Genomic DNA, 21,987 nt, shown 5'->3' with positions numbered 1-21,987 from the left:
ATCTCCTTTCCTTGTGTACAGTTGTAAACACCCTGGAAGCATTTGGAGCCACTTCTTCCTATGTGTTTTAGCATCAGCACTAGCACAGAATGGCTACAAGTGTTGACAATTAGGGGAGCTGGAGAAGCAGACACAGAAGAGACAATCACAATCTTTTTAAAACACACTGGGCAATTCACACAAATCCTGAGCTGTATTACTGGCACTGCTGCTAGCAAAAAAGACAATTACAATGATGCAGCTCTTGCCACCCCTGTCCCACTCCCCCCATCCCTGTGGAGACCACGGAGCACTCCCACTCACACCTCTAAGATATATCAGGTGTAAGGGGTACACACTGTGGATCTTCTTGAGGCCGCCCACAACCAGACAATATTCTCATCAGCTCTTTACCTTTGCCACATCAGAGGTGCTCAGGGAAGGCAAATGCAGCCACAAAGGAACATGGACACCCACCACGTGCACAGAGCTGTTTTTGGGGAGTGCCGTCCATTTGTGGATCTTGGGTGCTGCTATTTGCCTTCCCCAGTACAGTCAAGGGACGTTTCTAGACCTCAAGAAAATCAGCCAGAACACCTCTACCATATTCCTCTTCCCACTCCTCTTGAGTGGATGAACCGCAAGATGGGGGCTGGGGGAGCAAAGTCCCTCCCACTGTAGGAGAACAGGTTCGTGACCACCTTAGGAACCTGAACATGAGCGACAGGCGTCATCTATCTGGACTTCTGTAAGGCCTTTGACGTTGTCCCCCACAACATCCTTCTCTCTAAATTGGAGAGATATGGATTTGATAGGTGAACTGTTCAGTGGATAAGGAACTGGTTGGATGGTCACATCCAGAGGCTACAGGCTCACTGAGAGGCTCAGTGTCCAGATGTAGATCAGTGACAAATGGCATCCCTCAGTGGTCTGTATTTGGACCAGTACTGTTCAATATCTTCATCAACAACACCGACAGTACGATTGAGTGCACCCTCAGTAAGTTTGCAGATGACACCAAGCTGAGTGGCACAGTTGACATGCCTGAAAGTCAGGATGCCATCCAGAGGAAGGTGGATAAGCTTGAGAAGTGGGCCTGTGTGAACTTCATGAGGTTCAACAAGGCCAAGTGCAGGGTCCTGCACATGGGTCAGGGCAACCCTCAGTATCAATACAAGCTGTGGGATGAAGGGCTTGAGAGCAGCCCTGCTGAGAAGGACTTAGGGGTACTGGTGGATGCTGAACATGAGCTGACAATGTGTGCTCACAGCCCAGAAGGCCAACCGTATCCTGAGCCACATCAAAAGAAGTGTGGCCAGCAGGCTGAGGGAGGTGATTCTGCCCCTCTACTTGACTCTGGTGAGACCCCACCTGCAGTGCTGCATCCAGTTCTGGGGCCCTCTGCACAGGAAAGACATGGACCTGTTGGAGCAGGTCCGGAGGAGGGGCACAAAGATAATCAGAGGGCTGGAGCACATCTCCTATGAGGACAGGCTGAGAGAGTTGAGTTTATTCAGCCTGGAGAAGAATGCTCCAGGGAGACCTTACTGCAGCCTTTCAGTGCTTAAAAGGGGGCTTATAAGAAAGATGGGACAACCTTTCTAGCAGGGTCTGTTGCGATAGGACAAGGGGTAATGGTTTGAAGCTAAAAGAGGGTAGATTTAGACTAGATATAAAAAAGAATTTTTTTACAATGAGGGTGGTGAAACAGTGGAACAGGTTGCGCAGAGGTGGTGAATGCCCTATCCCTGGCAACATTCAAGGTCAGGTTGGAAGGGGCCCTGAGCAACCAGATCTACTTGAAGATGTCCCTGCTAATTACAGGGGGTTTGGACTAGATGACCTTTAAACGTCCCTTCCAACCCAAACCATTTTATGATGCTCTCAGTGACTTTTGCAAATCAAAGCACATGTTTCCATTAGTTTACATAAAACCTTGGTATTTTCCTTCTGCACCCCAAGACAGACACTTGTTCCAGTTTTCTGTCACCTACAAACCACTATTTAAACAAACAAAAGTGACACACATTTATTTGGTGCATAAGCATACTCTCCTCTACACCCAGCAGGAAAGTGAGTAGCAATAATGCTCATTTAATAAAGAAGGTAATTCAGACAATGATGTCAGCAGTTATAAACAGGCAGTTATAAACAGCCACACTGCCCATGATGCAGAATGCAAAGGCAAAGATTGGGAAAATGGAAAACCGCCCACTGTAGGTGAAGATCAAGTGTGAGACCACCTGAAGAATCTGAAGGTGCACAAGTCCATGGGACCTGATGAGATACATCTGCGGGTCCTGAGGGAACTGGCAAATGAGGTCGCTAAGCCACTAGGCATCATATTTGAGAAGTCGTGGCAGTCTCGCGAGGTTCCTGACGACTGGAAAAGGGGAAACATAACCCCTATTTTCAAAAAGGGAAACAAGGAAGACCCAGGGAACTACAGGCCAGACAGTCTCACCTCTGTGCCTGGCAAGATCGTGGAGCAGATCCTCCTGGAAACTCTGCTGAAGCACATAGAAAACAAGGAGGTGATTGATGACAGCTAGCATGGCTTCATCAAGGGCAAGTCATGCCTGACAAATTTGGTGGCCTTCTATGAAGGGGTTACAGCGGCAGTGGACAAGGGAAGACCAACTGATGTCATCTACTTGGATTTGTGCAAAGCGTTTGACACTGTCCCACACGATACCCTGGTCTCTAAATTGAAGAGACATAGATTCGACAAATGGACCACTCGATGGATAAAGAACTGGCTGGACGGTCGCACTCAAAGAGTTGCGGTCAACGGCTCAATGTCCAAGTGGAGACCAGTGATGAGTGGTGTTCCTCAGGGGTCAGTACTGGGACCTGTACTGTTCAACGTCTTTGTCAGCGACATGGACAGTGGGGTTGAGTGCACCCTCAGCAAGTTTGCCAATGATACCAAGCTGTTTGGCAAGGTAGACACGCTGGAGGGGAGGGATGCCATCCAGAGGGACCTGGACAGGCTGCAGAGGTGGGCCCAAGCCAACCTCATGAAGTTCAACAAGGCCAAGTGCAAGGTCTTACATCTGGGTCGAGGCAATCCCAAGCACAAGTACAGGCTCAGCGGGGAATGGCTGAAGAACAGCCCTGAGGAGAAGAACCTGGGGGTGCTGACTGATGAGAAGCTCAACATGAGCCAGCAATGTGCAATCGCAGCCCAGAAGGCCAACCGTATCCTGGGCTGCCTCAAAAGAAGTGTGGCCAGCAGGTCAAAGGAGGTGATTCTGCCCCTCTACTCCACTCTTGTGAGACCCCACCTGGAGTACTGCATCCAGCTCTGGAGTCCCCAACATAAGAAGGACATGGACCTGCTGGAGTGCGTCCAGAGGAGAGCCATGAGGATGATCCAAGGCCTGGAGCACCTCCCCTATGAGGAGAGGCGGAAAGAGTTAGGGCTGTTCAGCCTGGAGAAGAGAAGGCTCCGGGGAGATCTTATTGCGGCCTTCCAGTACCTAAAGGGGGCCTACAGGAGAGCTGGGGAAGGACTTTTTACTAGGGCATGTGGCGACAGGACGAGGGGGAATGGCTTTAAACTGGAAGAGGGCCGGTTCAGATTGAACATTAGGAAGAAATTTTTCACTTTGAGAGTGGTAAGGCACTGGAACAGGTTGCCCAGAGAGGCTGTTGAGGCCCCATCCCTGGAGGTGTTCAAAGTCAGGCTGGGATGTGGCCTTGGGCAACCTGGTCTAGTGGGAGGTGTCCCTGCCTATGGCAGGGGGGTTGGAACTGAATGATCTTTGAGGTCCTTTCCAACCTAAACCATTCTATGATTCTATGAAAATTGCCCAAACCTGTATGAATTGGACCCACCATTGATGTGCATGAGAGCTCCAACCCATTCTTTCTTACAACTTCTAAAGAAAACAAGAACAAAGCACAAGCAATCTGATTACGAGGGAAATGACTGCAAGCAGAAAATTACTCAACTTATGTAATGCAGTAAGTCCCTATTGAAAAGCATCAGCAAAATGCTGTCTTTTCTTCATACCATTCTTTACACCACTGGCATTCAGGTGGATAAAACAGCTTCCATTTTACAGTCATTTTCCTGCTATTTTAGCTTGTTATGCTGTTAATCCTGTAGCAACAGACTTGAACCACTTCTAAGCAACTGATATTCTTTTGCTTTTCATTTAAAAAAATCAGGTTGTTACTGCTTTTCTATAATTATATCATCTTGTCACTACAAAGGAGGAGGAATATACACCTCTTTAAAAATGTTATCTTAAAAATATTTGTTATAGTGATACGCAGACAGTTTTTGTACATAAACATACCTGAGTTTATGGGCGTATGTGCATATATACATAAGAAAACAGAGATACTATGTATGTATATATATACTCACACACATTTACACATATCTGCATAAATATATTAGCTGTATCTATATATTTACATTATATTGAATATATTTGTCTATATATATAAAGACGAGGCACATACAATATATTCATAGATTACTAAAAAGAAAATTTATTAGTCTTGGTAAGAAGCAATACCATACTAATGAGTGAAAAAGTGTCTTGTAGGTATTAGGCCACACTCTTCCTTCAGCAAGCTTTATTCATTTCAGTTAATTTATATCAGGGATGAATTTGGTCCTAAATGTTCTATCATAGGACAACACTTCTGGCAGACCATCAATACCTGTTCCTTGGGTAAACTCTATTGACTACGCTATTGCGGTGATTTCAAGGTTCATTTGGCCCTGTACTTCTAAAGTGGTATAGTATGAATATCTGAGATGAGTTGTAGGTTGGCTTCGAAGTTAGTTTTATTTATTGCAGAATGCATGCCACTTTTTGCCCCAACTCACTTTGCTTGGGGAGTTTATTTTTACTACTTGTCAATAAGAATCAAATGCCGAGTGTTAAAATGCTGCAGCCATGTCCTGTATGGGAAGGTCTGCTTTATTTTTATTTGGTCCATTGGTTTTATAATGTGTACATGGCGTATTAAGACTATATGGGATTCAGGAGACTGACGTTAACACTTCTGTTTGGAGGCTAAAGACTAAATATCTTAAGTGTTACTATGCATATTCTGAAGTTTTATCTTTCTTTTGGTGTCCCCAGGTGTCATACTATTACTGGACAAGACACAATCACTCTCTGTGAACACCTGCTCTTACAGTAATGCCAAGGTTCGTGGACATGTGACTACTCCAGGTGATGTATTTCTCCTTGAGGTTTACATTGTCTTTCTCCCAGACAAGAAATCAAATAGTCAACCTTCTTCAGGAATGTCTGCTAAGCTCCTCTGACTGTTTTTTTTGTTATAGCAGCTCACACAAACGGTCATAACTCTGCCTTTAAGACAGCAGAACCTGATTTATTATAATCACGAATGGCAGCAACTCAATTCCCTGTTTGCAGTTACACACAACCTTCCTGAAACATTCACATGTGAGGGTAAAAACATGCTGGTCTGAGTTCCACTTCAATGATGACTTACATCACGGGGAAACTTGCCATGTCGCGTCAACAAGCAACTGGCCAGGCACATTATTTCATTTATTTTTAAATAGAAAGCTTAGAATAATCAAATCAGCCAAGAAGGTCCAAAAATGGTCTTTGCTCAGTTACATGATAAAAGGCCAGTCACACTGAGCACAAAGACCGAGTTGAGGCTTAGACGACCAACTGTACTAACCCACCTAGTGTAAACGCAGTCCCCTGAATCACCCACTCTGAAGATGCTCAAAGGAAAAGGACAGGACCCCTGTTCCTGTAGGAGAGGCCACCAAGATGTGTCAACAGGGAAACTCTCTCCCTGGAATGCCGTGCAAGAGAGAGGGGGCGAAGGGCCTGTAAGGTACTAGGACTTACCATGTCATGCAGGGTGAACAGAAGTTTGGGATGGTGTAGAACCAGCCACAAGGTGGCTATAGGAATTACAGAGAGTCAGAAATACTTATCACAAGACATTTAGGGGAATTGCCAAAGGCAGGGAAAGGGATAGATCAAGGACTGAGGAGGAACAAGCCTGAGAAAACAGATGGAAAAGGGGATTAAAGGGCCCAGATGCATGTGAACAGGCAGCTGGTCAGTACACCTGTCTGACTGAGCCCTGCCCCCAATCACCACAGTCCAACCTGTACTCCTCCTAGACACTATTCCCAACTATCTACCGCGTGAATGCGCTCTCTATTGCAAGCCCATGTGCCTGAATGCTAGCAAATATCACAACGCACTCACCACTGGAGTGAGAGGCTGCAAGCCTGAGGGCTTGTAAGTCCAGATGCCAACAACTGGAGGAGGCAGGAGTCTGCCAGTGATTGGATTGCTGGAGTGTCCAAAACCAACTGGTGGAGAGACCTGCTTTGTGTACGTGTGCAACCCACAAGCAGCCAGCAGGAAGCAACAGTGGCGAGCCATCGGTGGTGGTCAGGTTTGCACAAGTGCCATCTGTGCCAAAAAAGGCACTTCTGTGCTTGTGCTGGTCCATATGGCTGGCTGAGCGTATGGCACATATGGACGTGTGGCATGCGCCTGTTGGGAATATATGCCCCACCTCGTTACTAACTGGAGCTGTAAATCCAGAACCAAAGCTGTCACGTACCAATTGGGCTGGGGCAGGAGGAATCCCTGTGGGACCTGAAGCCCCACCAGATTTGGCTACTGCCAGCAGCCTTGTTTTACAGTCACCACAATTAGAAACTCTGGTAAACTTCTTGTGAAGAACTCACAGTTCTGATTACAAAACAGATCTGACCCAACTGCTTTTCAGAAAGGTTTCTGATCCAGCATCTGCACGCTTAATATTTATTTACTGTCAGTTGGCTCCTCTGGGGCAAATTCTTCTTCAAACAATTCTCCAAGATTCAGGGTCAAAACCAAAACCCAAGAGAGTAACTTTCCATGGCCAGCTGTGCACAGATGCACCCTTCTGCATTTTTCCTTATCTTTCTGACTCTCAGCTTTCTCTGGCGGCAGCATATGACCTTCACCTCTCTAAGTGGAGAAGGAAGAGGAACTTAGTCCCAGACAGCCATCCACAGGCTTCAGCTTTATAAGCCTCAAATAGTTATTTTAGACAGCCAGGCCTCAATATTCATATTCAATAAACTAGGGGATGTTCGTGGCTTTCTGACCCAGAAAAAAATAACTTCCCTTACTCTAATAGCAAATATTTACCTTCAATTGCCTGCCTTTTAATTGTGTACTCATTTACCAATTTTAGCCCTGTCATGCTGGTGCTATTAGAGTGTTTAATTTCTGAAGCACTTGAGGTAATAACTGGATCATGACTAAAAGAATTATGCTAGCCATGCTGTTGGTGCAGCCTCGCCTCATCCGATTGACTTGCTTCCACAAGCACAAAACAGATGCAACAGGGCAGAATTTAACTCCATTGCTTAATAAGAGTATTAAAACCTCTGGATTTTTTTTTCTTCAAATTTCACCTAGTTAATAAGGTGCATCACTTCATTTGACATTCCTTTCTTCTCATCTGGTATAAAAAGCCTACCCTCTGAAGATCAGCAAGAGACAGAGCAGAGTTCTCGTTTTCATTGACCCAGGAGCCTGACCACTGCATGTTCCATCTTCTCCTCTCTCCTGTAGCAGATGTACTACAATTATAAACAACATTTGTTATTATGCAAAGCAGGAAGAAATGTGATTCTTACACAAAAGATGTAGGCTGTAGATACTAGATAAGAGGCAGATGGTAAATTATCTTGTAAAGCCAAGGTCTCTGCCATTTATTTTTCTTTGAAACAGATATGAACGAAAAATGAACAAACAAACAAGTGGTTAACTCAGTTCGACATTATGTAATTCGGCGTACTTCTTTCTGATAAGAATTTGGACGGCTTCATCCCTATCCTCTCTGAAGAGAATTAAGTCTTCAGAGTGCATCTGTTTCTCCCCCTGAAATCAGCAAAGTCTAAATGAACTGTAAATGAGAATACAAGTCTAACAGCCACAAGAAAGTCCAATTGGGAAATGCAGTTACAAAGGTTCCCGCAGCGTGGCTCAAGACATATTGTAACATGCGTCGTCAGCCACACCATTTCCTAGACAGAATTATTTTGCCCTCATTCCAGAGAGACTTACACAGCACTAGTCCTTCTGTATTTTACACTATGACTTACATTCTGTATTAAATATCCATTCTGAAATCTTCTTTTCTAAAAGACAAAGTATCCAAAGGTCAAATTAAATCAAACATCTGCACTAAAGAACATAATTCACAAGGGAGCCATTTTCAAATACCTGAATCATCACCAGTAGGATATTTCAACAGACCTCCTGATAATTATTTCAGGAATAAATGAAATAGATAAGAACATCTACTTGTAGGAAGCCATTGAGATTCAAAGAGATACTGAAAGCAACCAAAATTGCTTGGCCTTCTATGTATGTGCTGCGATCCTTTTATGTCATACTTAACATGTTGTTTTGGGGATGAGCAAGTTAAAGAATTGGTTGAAAATGGCAGCAACTCTTCCATACATATTTTATTATACCGTAACTTCTTTTCATGTATTTGAAAGTTGGTGAAAATGTGACTACATTTGGATGGATTTGAGGACCCTCAATCTTTCCACTTCCAAATTAACACAGGCTTTGATATCATGAAGGTGCCTGCTACAGCTTGGTCCTGGGCTTGATGAGGAGGACTCTGCCAGTCCCAGGCACTAAAGCTGTTCTTGTAAATTACCTTCATACTAGAGAACTGTACTACATGGTACAGCTTAAGTAAGGGCTGGTGGTTTTGCTGCCATCTGTACCAATGGTGTTAAACAAAAATTGCTAGCTTCTAGGTTCAAAGCCTGCACAGTGGGCAGGCAATCTGAAACACTAACATCTCAGCCTGTTATTGTCCCAATGCTTTTGATAAAGAAAAAAGACAGATCTTGTGCAGAACTCTGATACAAGACTTGGTAATATAAATTGCACGTGCTGTCTTTTGGAAGTAACACCTAAAAAAGAGGGCCATTTTGTTGTCATGGATGTCGTGTTTCAACAAGGTCTTTATTAATAAAGTTCTTAAATAAGGGAATCTGACAAGATGAAGGTAGATGGCCAGTTCTCAAATAAATGAGAAAGCAGATAAAGCAACAGGAAACAAAAGAGTAGGAGTCAGTGGTCAATCAATGAAGAAAGCTAACCCCTGAGTCTTGGTGAATCTTCATCGGGCTATGTACCATTCACCTTACTCCTGAAAGGTTTGAAAAGGGAGGCAAATAGCTAGGTGACAGCATGAACACCAAAAAGCCCGCTTAGGTTCAGAGAGTAAGTGAATGATTTTATAAAAGAAAAATGCATCAAGAGCTAGTAAACACAAAGATACTGAGCAACCTCTGAGCTGCAAGAACTCAGGGAAATGCTACTACACACTTGCCTTCCTGCACTTGAACTCTTCCCCAAGGATTCAGCTGTATCTGCTGTCAGAGAAGGGACACCAGGCCAGCTGAACCTTCTCTGACTTCATATAATGACAAGCTGACCTAAACTCCCAGCTTATTTTTGTGAAAAACTCAGTCTTAATGTTAGACACACATCCTTACGCATCTCAAATGGGCAAGTCACAGAGGTTCTGAGGATAAGGCATGGCCTTTTTGACTAATGCATTTAGCTTTTGCTTTAAGGACATTCATCTTGAGACTGAACACCCACCCTTCAGTTTGCAATGCTTTAATTTTAAATCCAGATCAGTTCATTCCTGCGTGCTAAACTACCATGTAAATTTGCTGGGATTCTCCTTGCATGTTGTTTGAAGTAAGTCTTGAGATGTTCATTTTAATAGTGAGACCAAACACTGTTTTCTAGTAGAGACATAGGTAGTCATCAGTGTAACGGGTACAGTTGCAAATTATAATGCAGTTGAATATTCCTTGTGAGGGTCTGCCACATTTTGAGTAGTATCATGTTCCCTGAACTCTGTCTTCCCAAAGCCTGCCAGTTTACCTACAAGAACAATACTACAGGGAAATGTGAAGCCATTAATTTCTTAGAGAATACAGAGCTGAACTCTGAGATATTAATCCCCTGAGAACAAAAGACCTGCCTTAGTAAGCAGGTAAATTTAGACACCATGGGCTTCCAGAAGGCACTTTCCAAAATGGCATGTAAAGACACAAGTAAAAATGGACTCTAACACCATTTTTACTCTTGAGCTACCTCCTATTCTTGGTTGCTTTTGTGATTTCTCTTTCCTTTTACTGAGGTTATGGAGAACCCTGATCAACCATCAGGTGCCTGAGGCCTTTAATTGCAAAATGACTCTTGCTTCATCTGCCTTCTGACTTCGGATGTATCTTCAGACTATGGACTGAATTCTACTTTGAAATGTGAAAAAGTACACTCATATGATGGTGCATGCTGTCTCTACCTCCTCAACACCTTGAGCAAGACAAGGCTGCATATAGGTAGAGCCCTGCTCTGGCGGCGGGGTTGGACTAGATGATCTCCAGAGATCCCTTCCAACCCTGACCATTCTGTGATTCTGTGTGTGACAGCAAAGCATTTCATCAGATCCCACTCAGTGTAGAGAAAGTTATAGTGGCGGGCTGTCAGGGTGAGTTACAGCCAGCCCCCAACACATGCTTACCGTGAGATGGAAACAGTGGAGACCATAGCTCAAACTCCCCACAACTCATCATCACCACTGCCATCACCACTTCCCTGGTATATAAATTCTGAGATGTTTTAATTGGTATCTATCTCTCCAAAACTTTGTTCCTTGGACCCAATTTTTCACAAGAGCAACTAATAAAATTTATTGTATTAAACCATTACCTAGAATGAAAAACAGTCAGGTCATTGTTATGTTTAATTTTAATAAACAATATGGCAAAGAGAAAGAAGAAAAATGTGTTCTACTCACACAAAGAATCAATGACCAACACTCACTGAGTCAAACTCAGACACATTTCCAAAAAAAAAGCTCCAGGCACAAAAAAAAACACCCAAAACAAACCCACAACAATAACAATGGGTTCCACACAGAGGAAAATAAGTAATGCTGAAGTAAGGTCATATTCACCCGGGAAATAGTAGAAGGATCAGACAAAGGGGCTGACCAAGACTTGTCCCCAATAACCTCTGTTTTACACAACCCATGCAAGAGGATGCTAGGAAGAGTTATATATCACTTAATAAAACTCCATGACCTACTCCAGTAAGAGTGACTACTCAGTATATTTTTACCATCTTGAAACAGCTTAAGTGTTAAAAGAAAAACTGTATGGATTTTATCAAGTTTGAAACATGCATTTAGAAATCCTGTGCTAAAAATCATGTTCATTTCCATTAATTTTGCTAACATTTTAAGTCACTGAAAGAGAATACACAATTTACTTGAAGAGCTTTTTACTAGTATTGCAGTTCCTTCCAACGAGCTTAACTTGTTTATTCTTTCTAACATATGGATCTTAATTTGCATACATCCTGCTCCCTGAGATAAAAACTCACTCTCAGACACAGCAGGCAAAAATGGACGAAAACAATACAACCCATCTGTCAGAGAGAGGCAAAAGAGGGAAAAACAAAAAAAAATAACCCAAACCCCAAACACTCTTTTGCAAAGTGGGTTTCGCTCTCTACTGTTCTGCATCTTTTCCTCCCATCTTAGCAACAGCGCCTGGAGCAGCCAACCAGGGCTCATGCGGTGAGGCGAGAGCATCACCATCACCGCCGGGTTACTACAGTGCATCGCCCGCCAGTAACCGCGCCGGGCGAGAGCTGTGCCTTGCCTGCGGCACCTCTACCGCAGTGCACCTGCTGGGGATGAGGGCAGGCTTTTTCCGACTCCTCCAGCAAGGATTAGCAAATAATTTAGGGCAAATCCTCCACTCCCCTCCCCCCCCTCCTCCCCTTTTTCATTTGGGTCTTCAGATATCTCCGGCGGGGGGGGGGGAGGGGGTTGAAATCTGTTAAATGAAGTCACAGAAAGGATGCAGCAAAAAAAGCCTAACTAAATAGAAAGAAAACAGGTCTGTCCAAGCACATGTACCAGAACTAATTCGTAACAGAGCACCAAAGCAAATCAGCGAAACCCAGCCTGTTTAAATCCCTGCTGACGATTTGACAGTGGGTTGTTTCCATCTTATGCAGAGATCAGTATTAACACAATATACAGACCTCCGAGCTGAAATGTAGGTATCTATCTGTTCTGGTGACACTACCTCAGACTGTGATGGGCACTTTTTGCATTTCATGAATATCAAACAACCTCCCAAAGACTCCGTATTTCCCCATCGGACATTACAGAGCCATTCAGAATAAGCACAGTCCTCCATTCCCCTCCTTCCACGCCTCCTGTTTAATCTGCTGAATCTCAAAGCTATGAAGCAACAATCTTGTGAGAAAAGACAGCACCTCTCTGGGTGATTGTTTCCACAGGGTCTGAGCCACTAGAACAAATCCAAAATAACAGAAATATCACATTTTCTGCTGAGCACAGATTTCTCTATTGCTACTAGACCGCTCCATAAAAATACCCGCCGCATCTTGACCGGCTGGAGCCCTTTCCCTCAGAGGTTACTAAAGAACTTACACTCAAACGCAGCACAAATGAGTCATTATGGTCCTAAAAATAACAACGGAGAAATTTCCAACTAAAACGCTGCCTAATTAACCATGAATACTGAGAAGTGTGGGGGGGGAGTAATCCCTGAGTTGTTGGGGAGTTTTGAAAGCCAATTTATTACTAATTTCTTCCTGGATGCACTTGAGTTATATAGGGACAGCATTTCCATCCTACGTTGTAACAAAACCATCTAGAAACAACAGGACAAATGTCCTTTGGTGGGTATGTAGAATGTATATATCTTTTCAAAGTAAAGCTGAATGAATACGACCAAGACAGAACGCTCCAAAGTACTTTTTGTGCCCTCTCTGTATTTAGGACGATCCATAATTTTATCCCCAAACCACTCATTCTACTTAGATTACTATATGATGTTTTTAACAAAAACAGCAAAAAGCTAAGGCACTGGCTTTTCTCTGAAATCCTCTTGCAAACAGTTTTCAGGTAGTCCTAGAATTAAAACCTATGTATCTACAATTTTTCTATGAACTGGTAAAACCAAGATATGTTTCTGTGATTTCCAATTCAAACTGCAGTTTAAACAGACAGTTCAGAAGCCAAGATAAGATCTGCTTTCAGATCTCTCCTTCAACTCTTAGATAAATGGCTTTGTGACGAGACTGAAATTTTGGCCACAGTTTGTTTTGAAGCTCTGTAGATCTTGCTTTTCCTCATTTAAGAAGCCCACAATGGATCTAACAGAGGACTCTCCTCTTTTTCTTCCCCTCCAAGTCAGCCAGCTCCCTCATCCTAAAAGAAAGAAGAAAGCATTCTTGGACAAAGTGACCCTATTATTACTTTGTGTGCTTAAGTTTCTTTTTTCTGGCTTTGCCAGTTCATCTTAATCTTACAACATATTGTCCCTGATCCAGCAGTCCTGCAGCTCTCTTCTGTGAATCTGGAACCTTGCTCACCGCAGGAGACCCCTGACACACGCTTGAACAAAGGCTGGATTCAAAGACAGAGACACATTTTTGGTTCTGGAAGATCCTTACCCTCACAAGATCTGGATTAAGTTGCTTATCAATCTCTTTCCTCCAAAAGCGAAGAAAGAGTTGATTCTAGCAGTTGACTAATTCCCTCGAAGATTTATGGGGAAAATGACAAAGTCATCTGAGACTTTCTGAAACTTTTACCTCTGTAACCTTTTCCAAATTCCCATATTGGTAAGAACGCCTACTGAACAGAATGGGTCAGATAGAGCTGTTTTGATCAAGGACTCACCTAGCAGATTCCTTCCCTGCTAATATCACTGACTTCAAGAGGAATTACACCATGAATGAATCAGGCCCAGAGTCACACCAGTCTTTGCTATGAATTTGATAAAACCTCGTTAAAATGAGTAGAATGGCATTTACCATATAAATCCAAGAATGAAAACGTCCTTCCCTATTTTTAAAGAGAAAATGAGACTTAATAGATAAATTAGGCATTCTAAGGCTGAGACACAAATCAATGAAAATTTTTAATTTGAAATCTGTGATGGCTTATTTAGCTTCTTTGTTGTTGACAAGCAATACAAATTCACATTTCTTTGGGCTTCTAATTAAAAGTAAATGGTATTACATACCTTGAGTTTCATTGTCTGAACAATACAGCTAAGTACAGAACACAATGGCAGCATTAATAATTATTCCTCCTTTTGTTAATTTAGAGCCTAACCTGAACATTATTTCACAATACCATCTTTACTGAAGGGAGTACATATTTTTGTTGTTGCTCTTCAGTTCAATTCCTCTCCAACATACTGGCACAAATTGCCTTTGCAAAGAAACTATACTTCTCCCTTTGTGATCTAACACTCATGAAAGGTTTTAACTAATTGATTACAGTCACGGAGAAAGATGTAGAAATAGCAGACTTTTTTTTCCAAGCTCCATTTCAGAATAGAAACACCATTATTTAAAAGGGACATTTTCATAACAGCATTCCTTATCGCTTATTGCCACGACCAGCACCCAAGAACGATTTGAACTGAGAAACATCTCCCATTTTATTTATTTTTTTCAGCTTGTGCATACAAGTTTACTGTTTTAGAAAAATCAGTTGCATTTCCTACACTGGACTTTGTACCTTCAGGAATATGTTTTCTGCTATACTTCTCATAAAAAAGTGAATTTAAAAATTTCACATCATGGCAATGACAGATCCTTTTAGCACAGGGAACCCACAAGGAGTGTAGAGCTGAAACATCCACCAGTGTTTCAAGGCACAATATTGCCCTTTTGTTGAGCAGAGATGGATTAAAACCCACTGCAAAGTCCCAGTTTCCTACTGGAGGAGAAACCAGCAAGAGGCATTCAGAATAGTTTTACCTGTAATGTATTCATCTACAAGCCCCCTGGTTTTAAATAGAGACATCCCAAATTGCACACAAACAATTCTATTGCAGAACCGCTAAAACAATTCAAGGAATCTGACAGTTCAGTCTTTACCTTCACTTGAGACAATTTAGAAAACTCAGTTTTCTATTTCTCTAATGGAAAACCTTTTCTGTTAAAACAAATACTTTGGGTCAGTCCCTGAAGTAGGGAAAATGGCTGGGAGGAAAGTTTGTTTGCAGAAGGTTTCTGTAATCTGGCTAGTAATCTGGCACTGAATCATAGGAGTGTTGGGACCTTTGGAGGTCACCTAGTCCAGCCTTCACCTGAAAGCAAGATGATCACCAACACAAGATCAGGTCAGCTGTGCCTCTGCCCAGCAAAATTTTCTACAGCCCCTGACATGGAGAAAGCACACCCTCTCTGGGTGACTTGTCACAGTGTTGCACCAACCTCCTGGTGAATAGATATTTCCTGATATTTCCACCAGAAGCCACCCAAACTGCAATATGTGGCCATTGGCTCTTGTGTATCAGCTGGCACTACTGACAAGAGTTTGGCTCCACTGCTTTTATAACTGCCCTCTAGGTAGTTGTATGTCAGAACAAGATCATCCTCCAGCTTCCCCTTCGCTAGACCGAACAAGCCCAGCTTCCTCAGCCTCCCTTTGTAGGTCCCCTAACCAATTTTTTACCCCTCTGACAGACCCTTTCCAGCTTCCCAATCTCTCTTGATCTGGAGGGCCCAAAACTGGATACAGTACTCCAGTTGTGCTCTTACCGATGTTGAGAAGGGTAACAACTTGCCTCCATCTGGGCAGGTCCTCTGAAGGTAGCTTACTGTGTGGTTTACCTTACTTGCAGTAAGAGTACACTTTGGCTCATATTCAGCTTGGTGTCAACTGTAACACCCCACCCCCACCCCCAAGTCTTTTTTAGATCCTTGGCTAGCAGAAGAGTGCCAAGACCTACTGGCAGACAGCATGCCTCACAGCCGCTCAGAAGCTGTCCTTAGTGGTCCAAGGAAAGACATATGGTGCAAGACCAGGTGAGGGTGGGAAAATATGAAATCCTGCTCACAGAGAGCCAGAAAAGTTTAATCTCCTCCTTCAAATCAAAGTGTAGTGACAGAGTTGTAGCCAGCCATGCCCTAGAGCTTAATACTGCAACCAGTCCTTTTCAGCAGCAGGACATTTTGTCAGGATGTGCCCTTTTGTTCAAGCAAAGTCACTCAGACATGTCAGCAAATGTGGACAAAGGTTTTTGGTTTAGAACCCCTCAATCACTTTTAGCCAAGAAAGAGATCCAGTTAAAAACATCAAGTTTTTAAACCTCACATGAGACACTTTGGCATAGTTCCATTTCTTGGGGGGCAGGGGGAAATTCAATGTTTGAGTTTGGTCTGATAAGATAAAAATAATTTTGAACGCACAAAAGTTGCTGCCAAACCAAGTTGTTCTCCTATGGATAGTATGGCTACATGGAATTTTAATAAAGAATTAAAAGACAGCAGGTGTGTACACGTACAGTTTTGATGAAGAAAGACACATAAGAGCCTCAAGTTTGCACATCCCTCAACAAATGAGTAACCGTATGCACAGACTGTCCACATACAGTAGCAGATCAAGTGTTGTTCATACCACACATTTTTAGACTATTAAAGCCTTGGTGTTGTGATAATGACAATTTCCAGGCAGCAGCAATGTACTTTGTGAAACAATTTCAAGTGGAACCTTTATGGCAGCGGATTTACAGATTCAGAGCAAGCGCAAGTATCAAGTATGGCTCAGGTGAGCGGTGCATTGGCAAGGGCTTATCTCTTAAAAAGAACTAAAGCACACAACCATACCAATTTACGTTACTAAGAGAGAATTCCTCAAGGAAGAGCAATTATGTCATTTAGTGCACAAAATTCTCCTGAAGATTTCAATATTTTCTCTTGGGCTTACTTCTTTTTGCTAGCAGGAATTCACTGCACGACCTAGTTTTCCTTTCAGAGATGGCTAGTCACACGCACACACAAAAAACAAAAACCCTCTAGGAAACACATGGCTACACAAAACAGATGAAGGTACAAAAAGAACGAATGCAAAGCAGATGAAAAAGGATAGAGCCACCTTACACCCACCTTTCAGAACCAGAATAGACAAAGAGCATATGAAGAAGAGCTGAATATGCCCTCCTTACTCCCATCAATAAATCAGCAACAGAACAATTGACGCTGTCTCTGAACCAGCTATAAGTGAAACTGGATTGTGAGAGCAAAGCAGTAACACTTCACTTCCTTGAGATGCATTCAATATCTGTATCATTTTGGTGTGCCTGTGTTGTAGGTCGTGAACTCTTTGCTGTGTACTATTAGCAAAGCAGCTAGCAGGAGCATCTTGGCCCTTGACTAAACCTCAGGATTCAGTCCTAGCAATAGCCAGTGATTTCATCAGTCAAAAGAAATGGTAAGCTTAGAGAGATGCATTGTAGAACACCAAGAGACATGGATGAGCTGACATTCCTACAGCTCGCAGCATTTATTTCCAAACACAGCATTTTAGGACAGTATTTTTTATCCTGGTTTCAAATGCCTTCTGAAATTCTGACATGCATGCTGTTCTGAAAGACTACTGAAAAAACAACCAAACCATTTCACAAACCAGCCAATTGCAAAAGTAAAAAAAACACTCTCTTTCCCCCCACCCCCATCTTTAAACTACTGCATGCTCTTCCCACCCTCAACAATATATTGTAGACATGCAAGATCACCGGACAGATATTTGGCAGCACAGCAATGCTATATTTACTTCAGATACTTTAGAATTGGGAGGCAAAAATAAGCAGTTGTATGAACTGCTGCATGTACGGTTTCTTGGAGTGCAAGGGGCCATACACCCCACTGCATCAGGCTCCGGGAAAGTTCCCCAGTGCCAGCTGCAGAGCAGTGGCTGTATCAAGAAGCCAAGGAAAAAACAACTGTGAAAACACACTCCTTTTACTCGCTTTGCTTTGCCATCCACAACAGACTCATTCCACCTATCATGACCACCCACATGGGCAATGTTAGCCAAAACATTAAATTTTCCTCACCTTTCTTCCTCCACCATGGCCCTTCTTGGATAGAGTATGACAGTTCTTTAAACTCAATATTCACAGCTGGTCTGCGGGGTAGGTAGGAGAAACGATGAGCTTCTGTCAGAGTATTGTCCACTTTTTTTAAGTGTCCATTCATCAGCCGAACATCTTGGTTATCTGTGCCATTTGAGACCACTTCATCCACTGAAACACACACTGACTTTGGCTCAGCCATGGTACAAGCAGAATTGCTGCCGGTCTAGAGGGAAAAAGTTGGAGAAAGGACAAAGTTCACAGGCTTTTGTTTAGCAACACATTTCAAAACCTTCTGCATGAGAAGAATTATTATTTAAATAACACAAGAATTCAGAACAGTAATGCGCTGAAAGGTGAAAGGGAAAAAAAAATAAAACAATCTTTTGTTTGTTCTGCCACTGTCTTGACAGAAGAGGTAAAAGAGCTCTTGCACTTGCAGCACACAAAGGGCAGTTCCTTAAGCACCAGTTTCCCCTCGAAGGGTATATACACAGCACATTAGTATCCTCAGAACAGAGTAGCTCTTGCAGCAGATTAATACAACATTTGTAAGTTCAGGCCCCATTGTATTTGGTTTCTCATGCACTCAAAGAATTTGGTTCTAGTTACTCCAATTCCAGGGGTTGTATTGGGACAGAGCTGAAGGGGGAAGGGAGCTAGCTGAACTATTGTTTGTGCAGGCATTTCAAAAGACAACCACTCAAAAAGTCTAAGAGCTCATATTCCTCTGGATAAGAATATACTGCTGTAAATGTGAAACTGCACAAGTTACATTTCTGCAAATTTTGAAATGTACTATTTTGTGCCTTATTTGCTCCTGCAACAATAGTTCTGGAGACTTTGCAACCTGGAACAGTACAATTTCCTTCCTAGAGGTCTGTTAGGAAAGCACAGCGCTTTCCACCCAAAAATCCTTGCACACTTTCCTTGCTTGACAGTGAACCTTAACGGAAATCTTATTAGCTACATAAATATATTAAACCATGCTCCAGTACTTACACTGCTGACACGGTAAGGTCAACGCTTTATGCTTACAGACATACCTCTTACTATGCTCTGCTCACCACAGAATCATAGAATCATAATGGTTTAGGTTGGAAGGGACCTTAAAGATCATTTAGTTCCAACCCCCCTGCCATGGGCAGGGACACCTCCCACTAGATCAGGTTACTCAAAGCCCCATCCAACCTGGCCTTAAACTCCTCCAGGGATGGAGCTTCCACAACCTCTCTGGGCAACCTGTTCCAGTGCCTTACCACCCTCAGGGTGAAAATTTTCTACCTAATATCCAATCTAAATCTACCCTCTTCCAGTTTGAAGCCATCACCCCTTGTCCTATCACTACATACCTTTGTAAAAAGTCCCTCTCCAGCTTTCTTGTAGGCCCCCTTTAGGTACTGGAAGTCCGCTATGAAGTCTTGTAGCACTCAGTGAAATTCCACTTGGCATTTTTTGGACTGAATCTCTCCTGACCATGACAATGACCTGCCACCTACCTTTGTCTTCTTTTTTATTATGCACACAAAATCTGAACTTTTCCCATTGCTTTTACCTCCATGGGCACCTTGCACCAGTATCAACAGTATAAGAGTATAAAGCCAGAAGTAAAAAAATCATTAATTTTCCTCAGCTAAACAGAATTTTCAACAGTTCAGGAGGTGTTCGTTCTCATCTGTTGTTTGGAGTATGTCATAAGCAGGGCCAAACATCTGCACAGCTGCCCATTAGAAAATTTAGGATTTTTAAAGCAGATCTGTATTGGAAAAGACTTCCATAGCTGGCTTATGTGCTAGGCTTTCCATGCTGTCACATCTGCTCAACACTGCATGTGTCCCGAGAGGTATCTCTTGGAAAGCATATCTGCGACACTACATTTCAAGGCACCAGTGTTGAAGACCCTCAAATAAAGAGTTGTAGGTCATGCCACTGTCTCCCCCTACTTGTCCCCCAATGCAACTAATAAGTCACGTGGCCTCCTTTTCACTGCATCATTTTCACCCTCTCTGTCATGGTTAGCGGTCTTCCCATTTATGTTGCAAAAGCAGTGCTGCTCAGATCAGTCAGTTGTCATGAATGCTGATGAAAAACATTTTAAAAAAAGTCTTACATAACCACTATATAGCTAGTGTCATCGGGTTCTTCAAGCACAAGCCCCAAGTTCTGGATGTAAAAATCAGCTCTGCTTAACACATTTTCTCAAGAAAGTGATTTTAATCATGCCCTCAACTTACTCAGAGGTCAGGTATCTAGTAACACTTACTCCCAATTTCTTAAATAGTTGACTGTAATGGCATGTAATTTGAACAGAACAAGAGTAATGTGAAACATCTTAGAACTGAACAACTAAAGGGAACCTCCCTCTTTCCTAAAAAATAAGAGAAGGTGAGTTAACAACATTCTTTCCTGAATGTTTTCAAGGCTTACTTTGGCACTTATAAGCTGTTTGGTTCAGAGGAACTACCGAGCAGCTTCACACACCAGAGGAAATATGCAAAAACTAACTCTCAATGAGCAGGTCACCTTGAACATTCAGGGGTCGGTCAGAGCTTCTCCAGTTTAGACCAATTTCAAAACAAACATCCTTTGGACAAGGTCCTTGCCTCTGCCTACTTAATCATCCGGGAGTGTGAAGCCAGCAACTTGTGTTCCTGGGACATTAACCAAACCATTTCAATCACCTGGCGGACTGAAATGCCCGTTTTCAGCAGACTGTGACAGAACCCTGCCATCCCTCCATCACATGCCCCCCTCCCCGCAGGAACCACCTGCTATGGGCAAGGATACCCCCCCCGGGGACCATCTGCCATGGGTGAGGATTTCCCCCCCCGCGGGACCACCTGCTGGACGAGGATCCCCCCTGGGGACCACCTGCTATGGGCGAGGACTCCCCCAAGCCCCTGGGGTGGTGGAGATGGCTCCCAGCCACAGCATCACCCCTGCTTGCCAGGAGGTGGGCAACCCCCGTGGCTACCACAGCCACAGACCTACCCGAGCTCTGCGGAACTGCTCCTCAAACACCCCCGAACTCCTTTCCTCATGTCCACCACCACCACCACCCTCCTACTGCTTCCCACGGCAGCTTCCCCGGCGCATCACAGACATGACCCTCACGCGTCCCCACAGACGGCGCTCACGCCTTCGCGGGTTTCCCACAGCTTTATTTCCCCGGGAGTCGGTGTCTCCCCCGTGAGGAGCCGGGTCGCCCGCCGGCGACCACCGGGCGCGGCGGGGACGGTCCCGCGGGCTCTGCCCGCTCCTTCCCCAACCGCCTCCCGCTCAGCGCGTCCCCGTCGCCCGTGTCCCCCCCCCCCCCCCCCCCGCCCATGTGCCCGGGCGTTATGCAAAGGTTACGGTCCCTCCGCAAATCTGTTCGGAAGGCGGCGGGGCGCAGCGGCGCAGGGAGCATGCTCGCAGCCGCCGCTAATTCTTCGCCACAGCCCAGAGGTAACCAGCGGTCAAGTCCCCGCCATGCGCCGCCGTCCCCTCTCACAACACCTCGCCGCTGAGCATGGGGACGGGGCACACGGCTGTCCCGCACCCCACCGGCGGGACGCGGCCCCGGACCCACCGACCGGCCCCGGTTTTCCCTCAGGGAGAGCGGGAAAGGCGCCCCACGTAGCCCTCTGCTCCGTCGCCCAGTCCGCCCGCCCCTCATCCGCGGACCCCACGGAAGGGAGGTGGGGAGGAGGGCAAGGGCGCGCCTTACCAAAGCGGTGCCCAGGGAGAAAGCCGCCATCAGACATGCCATGTGTGTGCCCCGCTACCCGCCCGGCTGCTGGCGGTGGCGGCTGCCCGTTCCGCCGGCGTCGCGCGTAGCCCTCGAGTGCCGCCTCTCCGCCCAGACTGGCTGCGGGAGGGAGGGAGAGAAGGAGCGGCCTCCCGCCGCGCTGGGGCTGGGGCCGCCTCCGCCCCGGCCCGCCCCCGCGGGGCTGAGGAAAGCCGACGGCGGGGTGGTGCCGGAGGAAGAAAAGGGGAGGACGGACCCACAGCCCGCCGGGCAGCCCCTCCGGCGGTGG

At 44.5% G+C, this 21,987-nt stretch overlaps 1 protein-coding gene across 3 annotated transcripts in view; it reads right to left on the bottom strand.

Annotated features, from left to right (window-relative positions):
• ABCG1 (ATP binding cassette subfamily G member 1) overlaps positions 1-21,719 on the bottom strand; it is a gene marked incomplete at both ends in the record, with an annotated part of 58,138 nt that extends 36,419 nt beyond the window's left edge. Inside the window, 3 exons of one of the 3 annotated variants that reach the window (XM_082493692.1) lie at positions 6,785-6,826; positions 17,951-18,194; positions 21,678-21,719. In XM_082493692.1, the coding sequence (XP_082349818.1) occupies positions 6,785-6,826; positions 17,951-18,194; positions 21,678-21,719 (328 nt within the window). The remainder of the gene's footprint in view (positions 1-6,784; positions 6,827-17,950; positions 18,195-21,677) is intronic. The other 2 variants (XM_082493693.1, XM_082493694.1) reach the window with 2 other exon arrangements.
• Positions 21,720-21,987: the final 268 nt, after the last annotated feature.

This window comes from Vanellus vanellus (assembly GCF_965231255.1).
Source record: "Vanellus vanellus genome assembly, chromosome: 1".
In the NCBI taxonomy this organism is placed as follows: domain Eukaryota; kingdom Metazoa; phylum Chordata; class Aves; order Charadriiformes; family Charadriidae; genus Vanellus; species Vanellus vanellus.
The sequence above is the reverse complement of the archived record's forward strand: the minus strand, read 5'-3'. Positions and strand labels throughout refer to the sequence as shown.